The sequence below is a fragment of the Ctenocephalides felis genome, unplaced genomic scaffold (genome assembly GCF_003426905.1).
Source record: "Ctenocephalides felis isolate EL2017-DRISC unplaced genomic scaffold, ASM342690v1 CF-g0.4_SCAFFOLD_03571, whole genome shotgun sequence".
Lineage (NCBI taxonomy): Eukaryota > Metazoa > Arthropoda > Insecta > Siphonaptera > Pulicidae > Ctenocephalides > Ctenocephalides felis.
In genome coordinates this window covers 46210384-46237867 of record NW_020539725.1, presented here as the reverse complement: position 1 = coordinate 46237867, position 27484 = coordinate 46210384, and the positions used below count along the sequence as shown (strand labels likewise).

The 27484-nt window shown below is 27.9% G+C and overlaps 1 protein-coding gene across 1 annotated transcript in view; it reads right to left on the bottom strand.

The window, feature by feature from the left end:
• Positions 1-5348: 5348 nt before the first annotated feature.
• The window catches only part of LOC113386147, a 48555-nt gene continuing 26419 nt past the window's right edge, over positions 5349-27484 (bottom strand). Inside the window, exons 3-8 of the mRNA XM_026623947.1 lie at positions 12365-12553; positions 10740-10982; positions 9988-10225; positions 9480-9589; positions 7355-7437; positions 5349-5685 (exon numbers count right to left, since the gene is read on the bottom strand). Of these exons, the coding sequence (XP_026479732.1) occupies positions 5349-5685; positions 7355-7437; positions 9480-9589; positions 9988-10225; positions 10740-10982; positions 12365-12553 (1200 nt within the window). The remainder of the gene's footprint in view (positions 5686-7354; positions 7438-9479; positions 9590-9987; positions 10226-10739; positions 10983-12364; positions 12554-27484) is intronic.

Here is a 27484-nt window from a genome sequence, read left to right as displayed (position 1 = left end):
GTTCTATAAAAAATTTAAAACAAATTTTAAGCTTGACTTAGAATTTTTGAACCTGCATTCAAAATTAATTTACAACTTTTTTTAAATTCACATTTCATGTGAAATGTAATTTCAGCCCTATCATTCATTTCATAATTTTATAGAATGTACATAATTTAATTGTGTTCAAAGGATTTTAGATTTTAATGCAGTAATTTTAACCATTATTTTGCAATATAAGTAAATATTTAGCATTTAAGTACAATCATTAATTAAATACAAAAGTAAACAAAACCTGATTTGTACATATAAAATTTTGGGTTTGTGAACTCCATATAGCATTGAAACATTATTTAAATTGAATTTAGAATGTAAATCTTGTTAGTTAAAGTATTTCATAAATGGAATTAATATTATTGGTTTATCACCAGTAATGTTTGGAGCTGTATCTTACCTTAAATTTATATTTGTAATGTGGTATTGACTTATAGTATTTTCTTAATATATACAGTTTAGTATACTGAAATTTTTGTTAAAAATACTTCACATGTGTTACCATAAGTCATGACATTTTTTATACCTGTTTAGTAATAATAAAGTGTATAGATTTTATCTCATCTTCATAAAATGTGTTTAACTACAAACTTATCTAATATTTATGGTTTGAAGTTACGCTCTACAAATCATTTTGGAATTACCTAGTTAACTTTGTGTTGCATTCCCATGTTCATTTTAATTTTAAATGTTATTCTTGAAATAAATAATCAATCCGAGTGTTAATATGATGTTTTATTCATTCAAGAAATATGAAATAATTGTCTAGGTTGTATTACTGGTATTACTAATAATCTTAGGTATGATGTGGAGTGAGAGCTTGCAATAGAAAATGAATTTTTATTTTATTTTGGTTAGTATATTGTTGAAGTTTTTGAGCACAACACATTTTTCATTAAGTAATTGTTCAACATTTGAATAATTTTAAATTCAGTAGCATATGTTGGTAACAATCAGAAAAAATTTTTTATTCATTTTATGATTATATTATAACTTGAGTGTTCTGTGACAAATTGATGAGTGCAGTAGTGAGTTTGTGATTGTGATTAGCACTTGTTTTGATAGTTTGGTTCAGTTGCAATACAGCAACGGTAAGTTATTCTACTATTTCTAATTAAATATGTATGTTTTTTGTTGAAACAAAATGTTTAATAATTATTTTTGTATCATTAGTGTAATAGAAAAACTATTGAAATTCGTCGTTTTTGTGAACAGGCAATGGTATTGTTTGGTTCTTGTTAGTGTTACATCATATACCCTTCATTGTTACCATAGTAGTTATCAAATAGTATTAGTTATAATAATTAATATGCCAAAGTTTAAATATTATTGTTTATATGCATTTTTGTTATACTTTATATTTTTATATAATACCATGAATTATTTGTGTTTACAAAGATGCTTCCTAAAAGTAATCATTTCGCTTCAATAGGGCGCGTTCATTTTCTATGTATTTTACTAAAATGTCTATCTATACCATGAAAGCAAAGGGAAAATAATATTAACCCTGTGACTTCCAACCTGTGGGTCGCGACCATAAATGTATTATGAGGTCTTTGGTCACGACCCCAGGGGAGCGTTCGGCTGTTTTCAAAATAATATTTTTTAAACTAGTGGTGTATGGCATCATGCTTCAAGGCAAAATTGTTAGAACTTCCCGTACCAAAAAAATTTTTTTTTAAACTTTGAAAAAACTAGTGGGGCGCATGGCATTTGTACCATTTTTTTTTTATTAAAGATTAACATTTTTGAAAAAATTTACTATGAAAAATTAGATTTTTGAGAAACTATAAATTTTTGAAAAATTTACTTTTTTAAAAAAAAAAGACTGAAGAAAATTGTATTTTGAAATATTTTGGAAATTTCTGAACTTTTTTTGAAAGCAATCGTACTGCTTTAACTGCATAGAGACCAAATTTCAAAGCGCGTAAGCGCCGCGCCGCCGTCTAACGGATAAGCATTGGTACGGAACCCATAGGAATGTTTATACTTATTGTTAAAATCTCTATAAAATATCTGATAATTTGATGTGCATATGTTTAATGATCATGTTTGACCGCCAAATGGCACTTTTTATATTTTTTTTTACTAGATTTCCGAAACCACTAGACCTGCTTTTCCAAAAATTTAATCAGTTGTTCATCTTGTCAGTACAAATGTTTATTGAATTATAAAATCGGACGCTCCGATCTCTTAAAAACTGAGGTACCGTTTTTGGCACTTTTTGCCCCCTATCTTCGGAACGGCTAGACCTGTCTTTGCCAAAAACTAATCAGCGGGTCTCTTTATCAATGCGAATTGAACGTTTTTTGAATTATTGACATCGGTTGATCCCTCTTCCCGAAATCGTCGACGAAAATTTATATCCGCGCACACGCACGCACACACACATACATCAATTTTTTTAAGGTATGCCAGAATGTTCAGAAACCTTTGAAACGTAAAGATATATAAAAATTTTCATTTTCGATTTTTTTGCGATTACTATAACTAAACTTATGGGAAGTTAAAAATAACCAAATGTTGGAATTATATTCAACTTATAAATATAAATAATTAATGAATAAATATAATTCTTTCTTTTTACAAATATTTTGACAAATTTATATTAATTTATAGCACGATAAATAAATTATAATATTGTTGAGTATTTATAAAATTAGATTGTTAGAAAAATTAAGGAGGTATCCCATTATTTGTTTGCCGCAAAAAACGTAAGGGGTTTTGTGAAAAGGTTGGGGACCCCTGTACTTTAATAAATCAATAATACTTTAACAAAAATCCTTAAATAATCTGTAAATACATTTTGGTTGAAGTTCAAAAAGTTGGACGAATTCAATTCAAAACTAGGTGTAAGTGCCAATTTGCCTTGAGGCAAGTTGTATGAGCTTCTCAACAGGTGTAAATACGACTTAATAAGATATCAATTATTTTTTTATCTTCATAATTACATCGCTTGTCGTAGATTTCTAATTTTTCATATGTTTATATATCACGTCAGTATTAGTACAAAATTTTCTTTAAACCTATTGATAATTACTTTAATGTAATAATAATTTTATTAGATAGAAAATAGACAACCAGTGGGTTGCTGTCGAGTTTCAGTAATTGCTTCATAACAGTTAATATTTATGCTTCATTGTTGTTCAAAGAAAAAAATAACTTCATGCTTTAAGCATAATTTATTGAAAATTTATATACTGATAATAAATACATTCTTATAAAATAGCACCCATACTTATAGCTATAACAATTAAATCGTTATGTTTTAAAACTTTTTTCAGTCTATCTTTGGTAAATTAAAAATTAAGAAAGTTAGCAAATATTAAAAATTCTTTTTTCATAATTAAAATTAAATTTTATAATAAAATTATACGGCGTCTTCGTCATTAGATCTTTAAAATGAGAAAAAAATCTTGTCTGGTATTAGCGATAAAATATTTTTTCCATATATTTTATTAGGCAAACTAAAATATTTTAGTGTAGTTTAGTGAATTTTGTGAATTGAGAACTATTCAACGAATTTCAAACGATTATAAATTCTAAGATTAATTTAGAAAGTATGGTAACCCAAATACGTGTTTCTTAGAACGTTTTTGGATTTCAATGGAAAAAATATAATCACTTGATTGCTTTATATATTGTAGTAGATAATTAAATTTATCAATACTTTATTTAGTACTTTATAATATCAGTTCTGAATTCAAAAAAAAGTTATCGAAGTTATGAAAGATATTTTCACTTTTTGCGAGTTTATAACAGAGAATTAAATATAAGAAAAAAGAATTAAAAGAACAATCTCTAAATACTTCTATATGTCTATATATCTATTCATCTTAAAGTAAGAATAACATTTATCACAAATCACACAAAACACTCGTACTAAAATAAATATTCAATTGAACTTTTAAATATAAATAAAAAATAATGAATCTTATATATTCCTATTCAACTATATTACTTAGGTTATAAAAGGGTCTTCTAATTCCCTAGAATTACTTCTCCAAACTTGGTACACACACATACAAACTCATATTAGGGTGGTCCTTAATATGGACATTTTCGAATTTCTTTGCTCCCAAGGGCTTAAATGCTTCCAAATTAATAAAAAAAATTCTCTAAAAGTTTTAGTTCTTGATATTAACATTTAGATAGTCCGAAATCCAATTAAAAGTTTCGTATATTATATTTTTTAACATATATCATTAAGTAAATTCTTGCGCCATCTGTGATAGCAGACTTGTAATTTTGATGGCAATTTATTGCTGATAATTTGAGTGTCAAAATCACCAATTAAATAAATATTTTGATGCCATGATGAATAAATATTTCGTTAAACTGTCCACATGGATTTAATTAGAGGTTAAGTGTTTTATAAATATTTTTAAGTGCCATAACATTTAAGTTTACAAATGCTATCACAGATGGCACTAGAACTTAGTTAATGACATATGTTAATAATAAATATAAGAAACTTTTAATTGAATTGCGGATTATCTAAATATTATTATTGAGAGCTAAAAGTCTTAGATAATTTTATTTTATTAATTTGGAAGCATTTGAGCCCTTGGGAGCAAAGAAATTCGAAAATACCAATATTAAGAACTACCCTAATTTATATAAATATATTATATATATATATATATATATAATTGGCACAAAAATAATTTTATTTTATTCCATCTCATCCTGAATTAGACTGACTTGTGAGAATTAGGTAGTAGACCAAAGATCGTATATAAATCTTAAAATGCTGAATTTTAAATTTGTTGTGAATGAATAAGGTTATCTATGATCCAAATTAAAATATAATTCAACAAAACATTTTTTGTAATGTTTTTTTTTCTTTTTTAAATTATTGGTGATATAGTAGTTTGTGAAACAAAATTAATCAGGAGCATGATTTGCTTATTCAAGTTCTGAAGTTTTTGATTTTTTATAAATAAATAAATATAGAAAAGATCATACCAAAACCTGGCTCAATTGATACACTTCAGTAATAATTATTCAATTTCGCTTATTCAACTCAAGAAGTTTTTGATTTTTTATAAGTGAATAAATATAGTAAAAATCATACCAAAACGTGGTTCAATTGATACACATCAGAATTAAACTATTTTCTTTTTAAAAGAAAAGTCAGGGAAATCAGGGAAAATCCGTTAAAAGAAGATAAGCACTTAATCAACTTCTATCCTCCTCTGAGCAAAGTATGATGTTGTCATCAGTTATTTACAAAAATCAGTCAAATCAAGATAAAGTCAGTTGCCCAATCACAATTATGTGTTTTGTTCGAACTTTAATACTTAAAAACCTCTTTATTTTATTGGTTTCAAATTAAGACTCCTAAACTTCCTCTCGTTTGTTTCCACTTCAGCAATTTCATCAGCAAATTTATCTCCTTGAAAAACATCTATCAACTCCGATTGTGGATCAGCTGTGACACCAGCGGCTGCTGCGATATCATTAATGGCAATATCGTTAGATAAATCATTATCTGCATGTTGAATTTCATTTGTATCCAGTAAATCTTCATATTGGTAGTTGGCATTATTCCATTCATCTGGAGAAGGCACTGAGAGGATTTCTTGGCCGTAGTCATAAACTTCTTCTGGATAGGCTGGTTGTATGGGTTGAGATTGAGACACATCAAGGCTGAAGGAAAAATGGGGAAATATAATAAACTATTGCAAGTAATTGCTAAAAAATGAATCTGTATTTTTTGAAGATGCAAGATATTGGTTAGTTGTAGGTATTGTAAATAATTTGTTAATTTTAATGTCGAATTACCAACTTTTTTTAGGAGGAGAAGGGGTTTGACGAAAGATCACGAAATATCACGTGGGGGAGGGAGGGGTATAGTAAGATATCACGTATATTTATTTTTTGAAGAAACATTAAAAAAAAAGTTACAGTTTTTTCACCTAATTAAAAATACACGTGATGTTTGTTGGGGGAGGGGGAAAAATTTTGAATATCACCAGGTATCACCAAAGGGGAGCGCTAGGTCCAAAAATTCTTAAAAACTCGCTCACGTGATTAATGGTCGCCCCCTTAGTAGATGATGCTTTACGATATGGCAAAATAGTAAAGATGTACGTTGTATATTAGATGAGCATACTACTTGAATAACCTAAATTATTAAGAATTCTAAATTTTCATTGCAATTTTTAGTTTTTAGATGTGCAATTCTTAATTTTCAAATACATTTTTAACTTCCCATAATAGACCAAAAATCGAAAATGAATTTTTTTGCATATCTTCACGTTTCAGAGGTTTCTGAACATTTTGGCATACCTCAGAAAAATGGATGTGTGTGCATGTGTGTGCGTGTGTGTATGTGTGGAGACCATTTTTCGTCCACGATTTCGGGCGTACTGATGAACCAATAATGGTTCAAAAAACATTTGATTCGTATTGATGAAGAGACGTGCTGCTTAGTTTTTGATGACAGGTTAAGCGACTTCGGAGATATGGAGCAAAAAGTGTTAAAAATGTCAGTTTTTAAGAGAACGGATCAACCGATTTGAGTGATCCAAAAAACATTCGATTCGTAATGATGGGGAGAAGTGGTGCAATCAGATTTTGGCAAAGGTCTAGGTCTAGCCGTTTTGAAGATATATATGGCTAAAGGTGCAAAAAATAGCAGTTTTTGAGAGAACTAAGCATCAGATTTGAATGATTTAAAAAACTTTCTACTTGTGTTAACGAAACGGTTGTTACTGGAGTAAGAATTTTTTTAACTCATTTTTTTTTAATTCTCAAATAAATTTTTTTGAATACTTATAAATATCTGATATGATTCTTCATTTGAAATCCGATTAAGTTTTGTTTATTTAATTTTTATAAAATAAGAATAATGAAAGTTTATGAAATAAGAATAATGAAATCGAATTATTATTAATTTCATTAAGGTATGGGAAGTTCCAGCAATTTGCCTCAAGGCACGATGCCATACACTACTAGTTAATAATAATAATTGGACAATCTTAAAATATGTTCGAACCTTTCAGTAGCGTTACTGGGCTGTTCGATGGCACGTACAGCAGTGTCTTTCCTTGCGGAAAATGTTAAGCGAAAGGGTTAAGTGTAAAAACTGTTCATGATGCAGAAAAATAAGGAACGGATAATAAATTCTGAAGTTCAGAAAGAGATTATAGCTCAATGAACATTTTTATTCCTTAGTTGCAAATAAATCCTAAATTGTTCCTAAATATTTCCTTAGCAATGACGATGGTCGAGTTGGTTAATAAAAACGTATCGATATTAATTTTTTTATTCATGATTGATTTTGGTTAATTTTAATTATTTTAATTAGTATTACCTTTCGGTGCTCCTGTCAAAATTTTCGCTCTTGTCATCCGAAACATTTTCTTGGAAGTCTTCGCTTGCATTATTTCCTGAAACCTTCACATACCACATTTCTGTCTGTTAGTTTTAATGTGCAGAAAAACAAAAATTATACAAAATTATGCCTACGTGGGTATTAAATTCGTACTACAAGCAATTGCTAGTGATTTAAAATTTTAATTTTTTTCTTGGAATTAAATACAAATCTATATAAAACTACAAAAATTGTACAGTTGTGTAATTAAAATTCTCACAATAATGGACCGATTTTGCCGCATAATAAACCAATGTTATAGCAAGGCTATGTTATGAAGAACTTTTTATACAAATTTGTTCTAAATATTGTCAAAAGCAACGTGTTTGCTGTGCAGTCAGGCGTTTTTCTCAGAACCTAACCTAGAAACTGCACAAATGTCAAAAAAAAACGATGTTAGATAACAGGGTCTTTCTGACTCAGGTTCATAACATACGAATGACGTTGCAGTTTATGTGTAAAACGTCTGAATGCACAGCAAATACATGACATTTTGATAGTATTCAGTATGTTTCAGTTGCATAATGTATGGAAGTTGGAGCGTAACATGGCCTTGTCATAACATTTGTCTGTTATGCGACAGAATCGGTCCCTGAATCTACAAACTTTTAAAGAAACTATGGCAAAAATAAATTTGATCTTAAAATGTTCTTGGACAGTGCAAAAGTGCTGAAAAATTGTGATTTTTTTTTATATCTTTATAAGATTTCATATAAAATAACGAGTAGACATTTGAAAATATGTAAATTATAACTAAATAAAATAATAAATCATGCACTTATCATTTCAATAAATATTATATGCATTTATCATTTCGTGCACGCAAGCAAACCATTTCCAAAGGCGCATGCAATATATGAAAAACTTAAATATTTTGTTTAAAATATATATTAAAAATATTTTTACATGCGATTTTAATATACGTAGATAAATATTATAATATAGTTATAATTATAAAGTAGACCTAATCAAAAATAATAATATATTAAGTTTTAATACATGCATTTTCGATGTATAGCATATTAGTTGGAAGTTTAAACCACATACCAAATTTCGTCCATAGAAATACTCATTAAATGGGTTTTTAACCAGTTTTGTACTTTTTTGCCAAATTATGATCAGGTCTCTGTTACATAATAAGTAATATTTCTTGCTATTAATATATTTTAACTTAATAATTTAATAGTAATAGTAACGTATTAATTTTATTTCACTTTTGAATTATATTTTTAATTACATCACGCTTATAAATAATTGCAATTATAAACACTGGGATCTCTAAAATTCAATTGCAATTAATTACAAAAATAAAAAAATATGACATTTAAACTTTTGATTTATAGTGTACTTTTTAAAAATTGTTGTTATTTTTTTATTTAATATATATTTTTATATAATTGATTTATATCAAGAAATAAATTCTTCGATCATGCTTAATCAATCATCCTGCTAATTAATAATCATGCAAAAATAATTAGAGACCCATAAAAAATTTAATAAGGCTGTCCGATGATTAATGCAAATTTTATATGATATGACAATAATTAACCAAATATCATTTTGGTTTTAATGTTTAAAAAAGCATTTCTTTACCTAATGTATAGCAATAAGTTTTAATAAGATTATTATTTAGTATAACGAATTTATTATGATGAATTTGTTAATTTTCGGAAAATATAGTCGATAAGAAGAAATTTTGATTTTTCAACATATTGAAGTTGATTCAGAAAATTTCAGCACCATTAATGGATCATTTTAGAAAACGTTGTAAATTGAATTTTAAAACTATTGAAGTCAAATTGTTCTATATAATTTTGGATCGAATTGACATTTAATATTTATCTATGTAGAATTTCAAAAATATTAGCAAGTATTTATATTAATATTTGACTAAGTTTACGAATGTAATTTGTAGTTGAAAAATCGAATTTCTTCTACTATTTCATATCCTGGTTATCTGTTATAATTCGTTTTAAACTCATGCAGATAATATTAGGGATGCTTTGAATTATTCTGATATATTTAGAATTCAAGGCATTGTTAATTTGTCTGGTTTTCCGCTAACCTCTTCGCTTTTTTCGTTGATGTCATTGCTCAGTTTTTCACCAGATTCACTAGTATTTTCTTTGGTTGATATTTCTGTAGCACTATTTTCTGACAATTCAATACCACTATCTGCAATGATAAAGGAATTATTTACTCATGATAAATTAATCGAATATAACGAAATAAAAAGCAGAAATTATTCTAAAAAACCGCTATTTTTTACTTCTAACAAATTGCATGCATTTTTGGAATTAGACTCAATTTAACCTCAACTTTGAAAGTGCATATGATCTGAACTCCGCACCCACCCTGAAGGTTGCCACTTCTTCTGATGATCATTTTATATTAATGATAATTATTATTTCTACATTTTATTGAAATTGTCACCAGACGAGTAAACTATTAATGGATGATTAATAGACACAATGCTCTTTCTTTTTATTATGTTGATTGTGATTTGACATTCATGATTGTTCTAATAAAAAATGCATTATGCTATGTTGTCCTAATTACAAAATTTCTCATACCATTGATAGTTTCAGTTCTTTCAGTTTCAGTAGTAACCTCGACGCTGTCGATTTTGCCCATTTTCTCGGTCTGCAATTTAGGATTGGTTGTGGTGACTTCTGCACCATCTTCCTCTTCAGATGGCTTATGGTCAGGTTTCTCTGGATGAACGTCAACTACTCGTACTTTGAATACGGATCCATCATAACCATTGCTATATACGGTTTCGTTTATTGTGATACGATGACCATCAATAACCTGGAAAACGATACAAATTAATGATTTCTATATATCAAAAATTTTAATTTTTAGTACAGGAAGTTCCAGCAATTTGCATTAAGGGACGATGCCATGCGCTACTAGTTTTTTATTGATTCGTTCATGTTGCTATCTATATTTCCAAATGCAAACCGATGTCACTACTGCTTGACATTAGGCTGCCAAAAGGGTATCGAATCTTGTATCTCTGATTCAAACTAAGTAAGCAACTAATCTACGGAGGAGCCAAGCAAGCAAATAAGAGTAAAAAGAGATCAGCCCATTTAGTACAAACAAACTTTATGAAGTTTGAGTTTAATATTTACCAAAATTAATCTAAAATGATTTAATCCGAAAATATTTATATTTAATCGGTCAATTCCTGAATTTTTATGGCCCCTTATGTGCACGCTACTATATAGTGAGAAGCAAATATTAGGAAAAGTAACTTGAATCATTTACAATTTGACAAGTAAAATTTTAGGACTAAACTATATATAATAGGTCTCCTTACCTTCGTTGACGATGTCGTATTACCATCACCCTGAGCTGGATTTCCAACACCAGGAACATGGTTGAGTATTGTCGACAACTGACGTCGCATGAGTGCTAATCCTGATTCCAACCCTCCCAGGAATCCGCCCCCATTTCCAAAGGGATTTAGACCAGCAAATACTGATGGTGCTGGCTGAGGTACACCGGCTAAGAATGGTGGCTCATGAGGTGGTATTCCGACGAAAGGAGATATTTCTCCAAACTAAAAGAAAAAAAATTACTAAAAAAGTACGAGTAGTATAGACAGTAATAATAAATTAATGGGCAAGTGCTGGAACAAATTTTCATTGAACACTCACACTTACGTATAACCCTTTCCATTCGGATGCCCGCGGCAAAATTCATACAAATCTCGGAATTCGCGAGTGGAAAGAATTAAGATGCAATTGTAATAAGGTGCTTATTCAAAACTTCTTATACAGATAACTACGGATACTCGCAGATAATACGATGTATATAAAGTACCAATTTCGCTTTCATTTGAATACAGATGATCCAAAATAGATCAGCCTTTATCAAATGTTTTCCATCAATCATATACTGTTCTTGAAAAGCAATTTTCTTGCAACTGAAATTATCTGAATATATCTGTTTGTTGGTTCTGCTTTGTATTTAAATTGGGAATATAATTAAGATAGCAAAATATTTTATGTCTGCAAAGCCAAAACATCTTAAATCAATTCACCTGAATTAAAAAAATCATAAAAAAAATTATGTTTGAAGTATACTAAAAAGAGTAATTTTCAATGTTGATAAAACAATGTTTTGAGTATAACTAATAGAAAAATATGATTATATTCGCATTTTCTTGTTTGAATTAAGATTGAGTTGTAGATATTGTACACAACACATAAAAATGGTTGTTTATAAGTATATTAATATTTATAAGTAGGTGTAGGTGCTCCAAATGTTAAGATAAATTAATGTTTAACTTTACTAACTTTAAAAGATCGAGTTGGTTTTTTATATAATTATTAGGGTGGTTCTTAGTGTGGACGTTTTGGAATTTTCTTGCTCCCAAGGGCTCAAATGGTTCCAAATTGATAAAAAACAATTCTCTGAAAGTTTTAGCTTTTGATATTAACTTTTAGATAGTGCGCAATTCAATCAAACTTCGTATGGAAATAGCATGGAAAAAATTTTGGAAATTAAAAAAAAAATTTTTAGGTATAAAACTCATTCATTTGTTCGCTAAATTATATCCAAGAAATTTTTTAAAATTTTTGAAAATTTTTTCATGCTATTTCCATACAAAACTTTGATTGAATTGCGCACTATCTAAAAGTTAATATTAAGAGCTAAAACTTTGAGAGAATTGTTTTTTATCAATTTGGAACCCTTGGGAGCAAGGAAATTCAAAAATGTCCATGTTAAGGACCAACCTAATATTTATATATGCATTTAAAAACGAATAATTTAAAGGGAAGTTCTTGCTACCAGCCCTGAGTAAATTAGTTTCAATTGACAGAAATGTTGCCACAAATTATTGCAATATTTTATTTAATTAGTTTCTTAAATTTGAATTTCAAAATCATTATTCAACATTATCCTTCTACCTTTTCAGGTATATTTATTATCACTTACTTGTGGTCCAAATCCTCCAACAAGTGGAGCGCCAAAGTTTAATGGGGGTCCAAATCCTCCAATAATTATGTGGGTGTTTGGCTCACTGTTACCTTCACGTTGTGCTTCAAGTGGAACAATAACAGTTTCTTCATCTAAGGTTTCGGTTGATGTTTTTCCTTCTGCAAAAATAGACAGAGGTAAGTGGTAATTTTATTAAAATAAAAGATGAACTATCAGATATTTGTATCAGTAAAGTCATCCCTTCCATTATATGTAGAGATTATATTAGAATATGCAAATACCATTATTATCTTGTAAACGCTAAAATTTAAATCCCCGTGCGATTCCAAGAAAGATAAATATCCAGTTAAATATGTCGAAATAAAATTATATGCTTTTAACCTTGTGCTAAGAAGCATTTGCGTGCATCTTCACGGAAACGGGTTACAAGAACTCTTGTTCTGACATTATTGGTCAGATGTCGTTTCGCATCCTTTATTCTTAAACATTTATTACCAGCATGTATTATAGGCTTGTGACTTTTGCAGTTCCAGTTAATTCTTATGCAATTTCAAACAATCGTAAGAGACAGAACACATTGAACATTTATGGTAAAATGATTTTATTATATAATGTTGCATGTGCCGGTTCTAAGATAATTACATTTTATTAAATATTTATTTATATTATTTTGAACAGCAATCAGAATTTGTGTTCTATAAGCTTTTGTACTGATTTGACTTAATACAAGTCGGTTTTATAGATGGCAACCCAAACTGTTGTCCGATACCTATGTGATAAATTGTAATTGCAAATTCTAGTAAATGGGAGATAATTTGTTGATGCAGCAGTGTCGAATCAGGAATATTTTGACTTGATAATATATATATTCTAAGGAAAAACGGATTTCATTACTGCTTGACTTCAAGCTTCTCGATGGGAGATCGATTCAGGTCCAGTCGTTCTAGCTACTCACTTACATTTTATTAAAAAATAAATAAATTATAATATTGGTTTTTTATATGGTTAACAGCAATTAATTAGCTTGTAATTAACTGTTGAAAAAAAAGTTAAGCCGACTTTTATGGAATTTTTTTGGCGATATATATCATGGTCTTATAAAACTTACTGAAATATTACGGCCTTACGACAAGTAGATTAATTTTAAAAAATTATTAAAGTTTGAGAAAATAAGTAGTTTTCTTTACGTTTGTTAGAATTAAAATAGGCGATTTACTTGGTATAATGATAGAGTACTTGGTCTTAATGAACATACTAAACCACTAAAGTTCTACGGAAAGTGGTCTAATTAAAAAAAATATTGATTCGTGAAAATTTGCTTTTAGAAAATACTCCGAGTTGACGGAGTTCGTTCATTTTCAATTATGTGTAATAAATCCAATCGGATTTAATCACTTAAAAATTAATTTATTTTTTATTGATTATGTCGATTATTTACACATACGGAGAAGTTTATGTAACTTGCCTCAAGGCAAAACACTAATACCAACTAGTTTTAATTATGCAGCAATGTCGTAAAAGGATTATATTTATTTGGCAATGTGTTGCCATCTATACTTTCAAGTGAAAACCGATGCTTCTGCTTTTGACATCAGGTTGTCCGTGGCTTGTATGAAACCTGGAACCATTGATTCGAAGTCTACAGCTTCAATCACCATGCCACCTTTTTTACTATTGATTAGAAAGTCTATTTTTTAAAAGATGAGAAATTAATGAATTTTTCTTTGTTATTAGTTTACCTCGCATTTTCTAGTTTAATTGAAACATTGAATGCATGAAGGTACTGTCTGTGTATTTAATAATTACCTAGTAAAGCCTATGTAAATTATATATTCAGTTTCGGTTGAATGAACCTGAGGTCCCCTATAATAAGCTCAATTTAGAATCATCGGTTCTAATAATCGCAATACAAACGCGACAATGATAAACAATTGTATATTGTGTGCTCGAAACACAATTACCTATGCGGATTCGACATCCGGGGACCAGCAATTCCTGTTTTGAAAATTTATTTGTTTTTACTTGCACGCTCACGTGTAGTTTTTGTGCAATTTCCCGACAAAATACAATATCATCTTTTTATTGGCGAACAAATTATATTGGCTGGTGTTAATTGAGCTCACAGTAATTATTCTTGATACTTTTTGCCTAATATTAAATTTGACCATATTTCTTTTGATCAAAATCGGGACGGCAACTTGGTAGTTGCCTTAATACGGGTCGGGGGGATAGCTAATTTTCCAAAAATTGAAAATGGAAGACAAAAATTGCTAATTTTCGTAAAATTGAAAATAGAAGTCCGAAATTATCAATGTGAGATTCTATTTTAACACTTTGGTATTTTGCATTCGAAAATATTCCCATTTCTTAACCTATTCTTCATATAAGCATACTCGTTGTTTACATCATTTTGAGATATTTGATGGATTTTTGTAATTTGACATTAACTATCTTGTAATTTCGAAAATTTAGTTTATACCTATATTTTTTTAAAATTCGGGACAATCTGGGACAAAAGAATGAAATCTGGGACAAATATTGCTTTTATGAAAACCCGGGACACAAGATGGAAATCCGGGACGTATGGTCACCATACTAATATGTTAAAATTCATCTATAAAACTACATTGTTTATTATCATAATATTATTTTTAAAACCAATTGTTTATTTGTATAATTTACTTGAATTGAAAATATGTGCATTCTGAACACCTTCACAGATAAAGTGTTATTTTTTTCAAATTTGTCACGAAAAATATGATTTTGTCTCATTTTTAAATATGAGAAAAACAGGTATGACCGTCTGTACGTGACGAATAGAATTTAAATAATCTTGACATTCAACTTTATTTTCAATTTCCTATCGCACAGATTTTAATACATACTCAACTATTAAAAAGCGTTTTAAGATTTACTATTATCAATCAAGCTAATATATTTAACAGTAGTGCAAAAAACTACTTGCATAATAAATATTCAAATTTCAAGTTCAGATTATTCTCAGACGATATCAGATCCAATTTTTCAATAAATTATAGACTACTCAATTTTTGCAATATAAATGCCAATAGGTTAGAAATTACTATTACAATTTATGTCTTTAAATATAAGATGTCCATATCAGAATATTTTTTTGAGATATCACAAAACTTACACCACTTAACTTGTACCTATTAGCCCAATTAATAGGTACATATTTTATTGTTCCGTTTTCTTTCAAATAATACATATATTGAGGAATGTCTTTTAAATTTCACGGCAAAATTATTATAAAACTATGAAATAATATATGATATTGATGTCTAAAATATATGTGTCGAAAGTACTATTCATCTATTATTTGCTACTATTTGCTACTATTTCAACTTGTTTCCCCCGTTCTAATAAAAAAATATTGCTCACCCCTCAATTTTCTTAATAATTTCTTTCAATAAATTCATAACTCCTATTATCAGACTACAAATGAGTATGCAATGTTATGTTTTTTTTATTTAGGGGCTAGCACCAACTAGTCCCGGGTTCGCTGGTTCGATTCCCGCTACCGCCAAGTCGACATCAGGCAACTTTGATGTCAAATTTCCGCTTCAGGTTATAGATCTCAAATATTGCCTCAAGTAAAAATTGCCTCTCGTGGGTATAGTTGCATATATAATAAAAATGTCAGCAAATACGAGTACAGATAATTAGTCATAACTGGACTAGACAACTACTGGGTTGCCATCCATTTAAGATTCATATAATAAGAAAGGTCAAATCAAACAACAAACTGTATGTCCTAAGTGTGACAGATTGTAATTAAAATAAATTTAAACTTTTTATATAGTTTCAATGTTTTTGTTGATTTTTGGTGATAATAGCATTTTGGTAACAGATGTGCCCACATCTGAGGGTGCATGCCCCAGAGGTTGGGAACCAAGGTATTAATATCATTAACATTCATTCTTAAAAATAAAAGTATCTATTATTTTATTATTTTGCTCACAAAGTACCACCATCAGCAGGGTGATGAAAAGATATTAAGACTGATCAGTAGGAATCAGAGAACAATAAGTTATTGACATGTTGATATTAATCGACACTTTGATTATATTGTAATAACTTCCATTCTCCCTTGTGCTAAATGAACTTTGCCATTACTACAATAAAGGCAAATAATTGAACTTTAATTATGTACTATTGTAATAATCAATGATGAAATGAAGAGCAAATCTTCAGCAATGGTTATGACTATTTACTATCTGTATTTGTTGTTGGTCACATCGTAAAAAAGTTTGAACCGACTTTGTAAATTAAAGAATTATTTGAAAGATATCATTTCGAAGTTGGTTAGTTTTTGACCTGAAACTTAAATAGGTGGATATCGATTGCGTACAGTTTCCTCTATTAAAATTATCGTCAATCTTCTTAACTATAGCGATTCTCTTTCGATTTCTTGCACAATATTTAGCCCGGAGCAAATCGATCTTCAAACGTTGCAAATCCGTTACCGTCTCCTCAAAGATGCCACAATGCTTATTTGCATATGACATTTTCTATTGCAACTTACTTTGGCATGCTAAACAACGGTTAAAGAAGAAATTCCAAAAAGTGAAATAATACTGGAATCATGCACAGACAGTTGCGAAATTTTTTACTTTTCATCTTTTGAAATACTCGATAAAATGCATTTAAAGAAATTTTATTAAATTACACGTTTCACTTCCTGGTGGGTCTGGGAAATAATGCGGGAATGGATGTTTTATTTACTAGAACTGAAACTTCTTAGACAATGTGCAGAAAGGTAAAATAAATATGAATATCGATTATGAAATTCAATCTGCGGGTAATAATAATATTTCCAACATGATGATTGTACTTCATTCACTTTTAATAATGGTTTGACAATTGTAGGATGCGCATAGGGCGGGGCACAAAGGTCCATTTTGATTTTCATAACTATGGAATCATGTTCAAAGTTAAAATTAAATAGTGGGATGCATGGCATAGTGCTTTAAGGCAAATTGCTGGAACTTCACGTACCGTTATTAAAAATCTTGGTAAGGAACCCAAAAAAAATTACACAAAATGTATACACATTATTAAAATCTCTATAAAATATCTGATAATTTGATGTACATATGTCTAATGAATATTTTTATCCGTCAAATAAAAGTTTTTTAACTTATACTTATTGAGAGTCCATAACCGCTGGACCTGCCTTTCCAAAAATTTAATCAGTTCTTCATCTTGTCAATAAGAGTAGAATGATTCTGAATTATTAAAATCGGACGCTTCCTTCGTTCTCTTAAAAACTGAGTTACTGTTTTTGGCACTTTTTTCCCCCGTATCCTCGGAACGGTTAGACCTGCCTTAGCCAAAAACTAATCAGCACATATCCTTATCAATACGAATCGAATTATTCATAATTCACAATTGAATTATTCAAATTGGTTGATCGGTGTTCCCGAAATCATCGACGAAAATTTGTATCCGCACACACACACACACGCACACACATACACACGCATACATCCATTTTTTCTAACCAAGGTAAGGTATGCCAAAATATTCAGAAACCTTTGAAACGTAAAGATATGTAAAAATTTTCATTTTCGATTTTTTTGCGATTACTATAACTTACCTCACGGGAAGTTAATTAATTAAAATTTCCAATTGATTCATTATTAAAAATCTTTTTACCCTGGTTCTTTTTTTATTTTAAAAATGTTTTACAGAATAATAGCTACATTATTTAATCAATTTGATGCAGTTTAAATATTAGATTGAACAGTAATATTATAAATTATATAGATAATGAAGAAACGAGTCCAAAAAATAAGCCTCATTTAGATTTTTAGATAATTGTTAGGTACTATTTAGAACCTGTAACCACTTATCATGCATTCATTAGAACATTTTATATATTTTAAAACATTATAACTTAATTTATGACCTTAGGTACAAAACTTCAATACATTTTGTAGTATCACAAATTACAATACAAATTACACCTTTTAATTTTCTTTTCACGAAGATTTAAATCTTCATCGACTCTTAAAACTCAAATTTTTCTTGGGTAAGCATTTCTGTTTAATTTCTAAAAATCAGTCTAATTGTTTTTTTGAAAAATAATTATTACAAGTAGGGTTGAACTCAATTTCTGTTTAAAATATATATTACATATGCACATTTTTTTCAAAAATCACACTGCATCATACAACTTTCGTATGAAACTTTATCAGAAGAAATCGTCTTTTTAATTTTTAATAAAATACTGTTAAGAAAATAAGTTTGAAAAAAATTTACCTCAATAAATCAACAACAAATATGCTTTAGAAATCACTCTTCATCACTTGCAAATTTAAATTTCCTTTATCCTTTACACATCGAAAAAATCATTCTACATTTTTTTTTCAAATGAACACATTAGGTTATATTATTATCGAAACAAGCCAAAGGTTAAAGCATAAAAGCTTTCTTAACAAAAACAAGAAGCACCGTACATCATTCTAATGTCTTCTTGGACATTAATCATTCGTGTATGAAATGATTTATCGGGAATGTGCAGTTTCTGAAAAATAAAACGAATTTTGAAAAATTGCCCAAAGGTTAAACGAGTCAAACCTTGTCATACAAAGCCGGCTTGGACCATGGAGTTTTGGTCTGCCCTCACACTTGAGATAAATTAAATTTGGAAAAATGCAATTTGGTAATAACTAGGAAAGAACAGGGCTTGAGGATAAAAAGGTTCACCGTCGAAATCCCAAAAACGAGCAAAGATGAAAAAATTTAACAACAATATTTGAAAGTAGAGGGGAAAAAATGAATAACCAGCCATCACCACGCTTCTTACGATGGTTGAAAACCCGTAACAAAAGTATTTCCTTTCAGTGTTAGTTTCAGTTTTTCAGTTGTTATATTAATTATATTTATAGTTAAATCGATTTAAACCAAAATAACTTTATGTTACATATTTAAAACTTAATTAGAATAATTCAGGTAGAGCGTAATACAAGTGTCATTAAAATCTTTTTATGATAATGACAAAAATCATTTGAAACAAAGATATATGGATTAAAAATTTACGAAATCAAGCAAAATGCTAATATATTTATTTCCAAACGATAAATCTACAAAATCCACCTCAGGTAAAAGTTTTTATATCAGTTATACACCGTGTGAGAGTCGCCGTAGAAACTTCTCATACAAAACGTACGTAAATTCTTCGTGCACAAAAGTATAAGTGCAAAAAATATCAAATAACGTCCAACGTCTATATTGTATGATGGATTGATTCTAATAAGGGGATTTTTAACATACCGCCGATATGTGAATAAAAAGAATAATATGGGAAGTTTGCATATCCTTGTTATTAGCGGGCATTACTCTTCGAAGCTTCGGGATTTAATTCGCGTTCATTTTAATATATTATACCATATATAATCCTGAAAATATTTTATGTGAAACTGTAATAGAATGATTTTTAAAAGTTACACGGAAAAATAGCAAATTGAAAATTGTATCGTCACAATCAATCTTGACCCTTTCCACTCGCGAATTCCGAGATTTATATGAATTTTGCGGCATCCGAGTGGAAAGGGTTAATTCTCATTGATTGAGAGACCCATAGATAAGAGACCAATTTTCCGATAAAATAGACCATCCGAGACTAGGTTTGTCTCATCATCAATGTGTTATAATTTTAAAATCTAAAATATGGAAACCTAAATTAGCATTATGTGTTATCCGTTACAAGTCGCTCATTATACTGCCCCACCAACGATTTTGAATTCTCTATTCAAGGTCAATACATATATTTATGTATTTATATTTTTGTTTTATATATTATTTTTGTTCTCTCAAGTAATACAACTCATGCTTTTCCCGATTGGTATATATTTATTTACTATATGCATAAATTTAGCATAGATATAATTACATTGAATATTAATTTTATGTCAACGATATGAAAATTACTTTTATCAGAAATATACTTTTATTACCTTAAACTTTACCTTTCTATTGGGAATAGGAATTATGAAATTACAATATATTATAGATTTTATAAATTATGGAAAAAGGCATTAATAGTTATATAGTTATACAATTTGTTAAAAAAAATCTAATATAAATTGTCCGCTATTAACTTAATATGAGTGAGTATTATTTATCATTATCGCTCAAAAAGCAAGTCATTTCTAATCAATCAAATAATTAGAAAATATTTCTTAAATGTTAAAGTTTATGAAACTTTCTATTGTTTCTATACGAAATAATTTAACAATAATTTTTAAAGATGTTACATTATGTGAAGAAAAATTTTCCGACATACAACTGAAAATTTCTTTAAGATTTTTCTGCTTGATTCAAGCCAAGTTATGTTAAACAACTTTGCTAAAAAAGGGAGAATTTGATAAATTCATTATAATAACATTATCTATATTTCACTTCTTTTATTTATAATTGGATAATAAATAGTGTATTTTTTATGGACGCAATACAGATCATAAAACAATTAATTTTGGTTTGATCATAAAACAATTAATTTTTTGAGTTTCTTATCTAAATGATGTAAGTTAGATACTATTGCTAAACTTATAAAACCACTTTCATATGGGTACTCATAATTTATTTATAATTTTTCTCTTTTTTTAAGAGCAGATATCTCTGAATCAGATAAATTTAATCTTTATCTGGAACAACGCAATTTTCATATTTGTTTTCATAGATCTTATTCTTTTGTTCGCAACAAAAATGCTCGAAGTTTATTTATGCCATATAATTTAATAAAATAAGCAAATATTGCAGTAAAAGCATTGAAATGTTCTTCCATGATGTGTTAATTGTTGAAATAATACGTATATGATTCATAGAGGCATATATTTCATAGAGTTTTGTGAAATATTTGCGGTTAGAATGTTCAATGACTTGATATTAAGATTTACAATCCTATTTTGAAATAGACTGTATTAAGTTATAATCTTTGGTCACATAATGATATAATAATTCTTAGACTTTTGTTTTGTAGAAATATTAAATACTATATATAATTGCAAAATTAGAAAATATTAAGTTATTATTTAATTTACCATCGAACAAAAAATTCATAATATGTTCGAATACAATTTTTCGGCCACATAACTGTTGACTTTTGATTGATTTGAAAGAACAGTTTGTAAGAAATTTAAATATTTGTAAAATTATTACTAAATTAACTTTGAACATATTTTGAATCTCTGTTTTGTAATCCAGGCTTTCGTTTCTTCGTACCACAAATTTATTCGAGCCAAAACCATTTTAACACTGAAGAAAACCTCTTTAATATTTCGTTATTAATATCAAAATAAACAGCGCTGATAACAAAAAATTATACAAGTGCATGCGATGTTTATATGGTACTAAAGATTATAATATGAAAAAATATTTAATGGATTAAAGTTTAATTTTAACCAATCAAAACCATTAAAGAGGGTAGAGCAAGCCTTAGAATTTCGCGGGTAAAAAAGTCCATCACCAGTATTGCATATGGTATTTTTTAAAAATACCATTTTAAAGTATAGGGCAAATGATATTTATTGAATATTCTCAATTCGTTATATCATTACAAATATGTAAGTGTGTGTTTTTTATTACCTTGTACCTGCATGACCGATAATTTAAAAAGCATTGCATGTCCTAAATAAAAATCCAAATTACCATTTTGACATATCTAGATTAACCAGTCAACATTTTTTCCACTCATCATTATAATGACTTTTTCGCTCATTCGTGTTAAAACTATAATTGTTGATCATGGAAATATTTTTTATCGTTTTTATTCAGTCAACTAATTTCCGGTGACATTGTTATTGAAAATTATTCATTCGCAATTTATATTGTAAAGAAATAATTATTTCGATCATCAAAGCTAATAAAAATAGGTTTTTACCTAGAATTTCTGTAGATATCAGGTGCTATTTCTGGTTAATCCGCGTAGAATTGGATAACTATCTGTGGTTACTGTTTGGATTTATTGAGGAGAAATGGGTATTCCAATATTTATCATAAATTGGCAGAATCATCGACACGGATATTGTCTTATAAATCATTCTTTTAGCCATACTAATTTAGCTAAAATTAATAATTTTTGATCAGAGGGTTATTTGTTAACTAAAATTAATTAATTAACTATAAATCAAACAACTCTGCTAGAGTAAGAGTTTATTTTTAAAAACTTGAAACAGTTTTATAAAATTAATTAAACAAAATTATTGAAAAATTTAAGAAATGTGAATTGTGAAAATTTGGTAAATATTTGGATGCTTTAAAATTATTCAAATATCTGTAACAAAATTTTATATTATAATAATTAAAGTAAATCAACAAAAATAAGTTTGAAAAGTTTTTAAAAAAAATTGATAAGTTAATATTTATCATTCATAGTTTTTTAGTGTCCAAACAGTCATAAAACTGAATTGACATCTATTAAATTTAATTAGAGTAGGAAAAAATATGGATTCAAAAGATCTATGAAAAAATAAGCTAAAAATGTATACAATACATACATTTACGATTTGCCATTTTCGTTTTGCCTTTTTTCAATGATTATATTCATTGTGTTTTATTTTAGATGAAAATCAATACAATAAGCTTTTTGTTTTCATTACAAAGTCTGGGCTATTATACTCAATTCTAATTTTAAAACATGAACTCTCCAAAAATAGAGCAATTATTTAAGGCTGCAATTTAGGTCATATCAAGATGATGTTTAATGCATTTATATGATGTGTAAAACAGCTGTAAAAATTGGCTTAAACTTTTTTTTAAGTTATCCCGGTTCAAAAAATTTCACAGAAAAATACGTCAAGGTGAAAACTACCTTCAGATTTCAACGATTAAACCAATCCCAACGGCTTTCTAGGGTCTAGGGGACCCACAGACAATGCAAAAAATCGTGTGATTCATCCTTGTCCTTATTTCCCCATCCTTGTCCTTTGTAGTCCTTATTTAGAAGAAATATAAATAAATAGTAGAAGTAAATAGTCAAAGATTCTAGAAATAATTTTAAATAGTACATGTATAATTTTGATTGGAAATCTATAAATGCTATTGCTCTCTTTTTATCCAAAAATTAAAGGACTAATCACAAAGGACTGATTGCAAAAAAATGATTTTTTCTTAAAACAATACAAATCGTTTAATATAAATGTTATTTTAATAAAAATTATAAAACAAAATTAATTAAAATTAAAATTAAAATTTATTAAAAATTAAGAGATTTTAATCATAAACACAAGTTCTTTTTTATTATGCATGTATATTTCATAGTCAATCAGAATAAAAATATTTCTTTTCGTCTATATGCTGAATTTTAATGGTTTTGAGGAGTTCATAAATACAAGTGACATTTTTTTGCAAATTTTGATTTAACACTTTTCATTATAAATATTGTTGAATATGTACTATTCGTTTATTAAGTAATATGCAATAAATTAACATGTTCTAAATATTAAATTAAATCCATAAAAAAATGGATTTACTTTAATTTGTTACTGAAGAATTCGGTGGACAGAGGAGAAAATATATATTATTTAAATTTGTTTGTATATATGAGGGTGGTCCTTAATATGGTCATTTTCGAATTTCCTTGCTCCCAAGGGCTCAAATGGTTCCAAATTGACAAAAAACAATTCTCTGAAAGTTTTAGCTCTTAATATTGTCTTTTAGATAGAGTGCATTTCAATCAAAGTTTTGTATGGAAATAGCATGAAAAAATTTTGCGGAGCGTCAAATTTTCAATAAAAAAATGACACAAATTTTCATTTTTAATTCATTTGTCGCTAAGTTATATCTAAAAAAATTTTTTTTTTAATTTTCAAAATTTTTTTCATGCTATTTCCATACGAAGTTTAATTGAATTGCGCACTATCTAAAAGTTAATATTAAGAGCTAAAACTTTCAGAGAATTGTTTTTTATCAATTTGGAGCCATTTGAGACCTTAGGAGCAAGGAAATTCGAAAATGTCCATATTAAGGATTACCCTAATACCTATACATATTCATATAAAATATATATATATATATATATATATATATATATATATATAAACATTATTGTTGAACATTAACCATTACCAATTACAAATAAGATTTAAATATACAGCCTTTATTTCAATAGAAAATTTATATTAAACCATATGTTCGATTCGCACTCAATTTTATGTATTTCAAGGCGATTTAGATAAATTTATTAATAAACATTTTTTTTGTCGATTGATAATTGAACAAGTTTTATCAAAATTCTATTGAAGAACATTGTTTGTCATTTTTAGAATATTTTATATTTGATTCAATGTCACTTAAGATTAAAATGCGTACGACTTCTTACAAGTTGATTCGCAAATGTCAGAAGGTTAAGGCAATTAGTGATAATTTTTCAAAATTCTGAAAACAATCATTTGTTTGGAATGTAGGAAACCAATAAATAATGAAATTTGTTGTTATTGAAGAACATTAATTTAACAAGTCACATTAATAATAAACAAATCGAAATATTCATTTGAGACGAAGGTCTGGTGCAAAAATTCAATTGAAATAAGAATTATCATTTATTTATTACAATAATTGGTGTAAAGAAATTTTTTAAGAGACAATCAGGTTTGACATAATATTTGATATATTTATTAAATAAAAAATATTTAATTTTGCGAATTACTTTGATATCATTACCAGATATTTCCTAACATTTGATCCCAAGTACCTATCAATAAATAAATTATCTCAGGCCTAAATAATTGAATTTTGGGGGCTTGCTTTAAATGCCTATGTAGCCATCGTCCCTTAAATAAAAATATGCCATCACCTTTGTTAACGGAAAAAGTTAAATATAGAGTAGTCGGCTTCGACTACCTGAGATATCCCTCACAAGGTAATCTAAGATTTTTTGCAATATACCACAAGTGCTCAAATGTGTATATTATATCTTAAATTATTTTAGATTTCTTTGTTTTACGTATAGAGAATATTATCGTCGACAGTTAGTCACTCACAACAATTTTGTTTCCATAGCAAAAATACTTATTTTTTTATATAGTTGCATAAAAATGTATAAAGCTCTAAATGTAACAATTTTTTAAAATGTGTTATATAAAAATAAAAAAAAATTCTTCATAGTTTTATGTTTACCTATAATAGAAACTAAAAATTTTGAGGTTACTTTGCGTTTGATTATTTTATGATATCATTTTATATTTTTTCAAAAGTGTATGTATGTGTATAAGGGTGGTCCGTAATATGGACGTTTTCGAATTTCTTTGTTCCCAAGGGCTCCAAATTGATAAAAAAAACAATTATCTGAAAGTTTTAGCTCTTAATATTGTCTTTTAGATAGAGCGCAATTCAATCAAAGTTTTGTATGGAAATTGCATAAAAAGCACTTGGGAGCTTAAATTAGTTATTTTTGAATTTTATATAGTAACAATTCACAAGAAGTAAGAAAAGCGATTTATATTTGTATTTTTTTTTTGATAAGGCTAATATTTTTAGCCTTTTTATTTACAAAATATGAACTAACAAAACATTGTTTAAAATCAGAGTATATAAAACCAAAAATGCTCAGGTGCAGAATTAAATAATTAAAATGACATTTAAACATACAATTAATCGATACATTTTTCAAATTATTTTAGATAATTTCATTGTATTGCCTATGATTAATTTTTTCTGTTTTTAATTTTATTTTTGGGTAAACTACTCTATTTTTATAACAATATATTTAGTTTTTATGATAATTAATAATATTTCTATTAAATAAAATGAAGATTTTTTCTAGTTTTTTCAACGTAAAATTTTTATTTCTTAGTATTTGTAGTACTTCTACTTTTCCCATTTATGCGGCTATAAATCTACAAAAATTCAGCATGTTTAAACATCCTCAGATCCTGATTGAAAAATTAATGAAGCAATTATTTTATCTGAATTTATATAAAACAATTTCATTTTTTAGATACGATAATAAACGTTTTATCATTTATTTATGTTCATTATTCATAATATATTCATTCATAATATGATTCATAATATTCATTTATCATACTGTGAGTCTTAGTATTTATTTGAATTAGTATATTATTTATTTTGAAGCATTTCAACATAAAAATGTTAAAAATGGCAGTAAGAAACATAAATATTTATTTGCCGGAAGCAAAATTGCGATAAACTGTCGTTTTTATAATTTCAGTCAGTCTTTGAATCACGTTCTTTGGAATTCAAAGATTATTTTTTTATTTATTACAGAATTTTAAACATAACTTGACTTTGAACTTCATTTTATATTGTACAACACGTACATTAACGGGGGACCAGTGTGCCGGATATTTCCATTAAAAACAATATTGTGATTATTTTAGTAAATCAACACATTTCTTTTTGATCTAATAATAACTTTATAAACAGATGATGAAGTAGATTTTTGACAATATTGATCATAAGATCGTAAGATCGAAGAAACATTAAGCAAACTAACTAGCTTTAAAAATCATTCTGAGGAAATATTGGGCCTCCCGTAGATCAGTAGTTAGAGCTATGGAATTAAATAAGAAGTTCCAAGTTTATATAATCTGATGTCAAGCAGTAGTAGATTTTTATCAGGGAATATAAATAGGGGATAGCAGTATGTTACCCTTCAATAACCCTTACCCTATTAATACATCATATTCATATTAATATTAAAACATTTCACACTTCTCAATTTCTTTAGATTTTTTTTTCTTCTCATCGATAATATTGCCATTGTTAACCCACCCAGCTTTCTTCAAAGTATTTTATGCATTTAAAACAGAAATTATTTTCAAGTTATATTTATTTTCTCAAGAACAAAACGCATTGTTTCGAAGGCGCAATACTGTTTCTTGACCCAATATTTAAAAATTCCTATAGACAAGCCTGTTACCGATCATGTAAATGATTTCTTTGCATAAAACAAAACGCGACTTGCGAAACCTGATCAGAATAATAATACGAAAAACTAGATGACGGATCACAACTGTAGGTATATCATGACATTCCTAAAAGTTGATAATGAAAATTTTGAAAGATGGTGATAAACGTAGTAATCACGACAAGATCTTTGTCCTGAAATATTCTATGAAGTTTATTAAT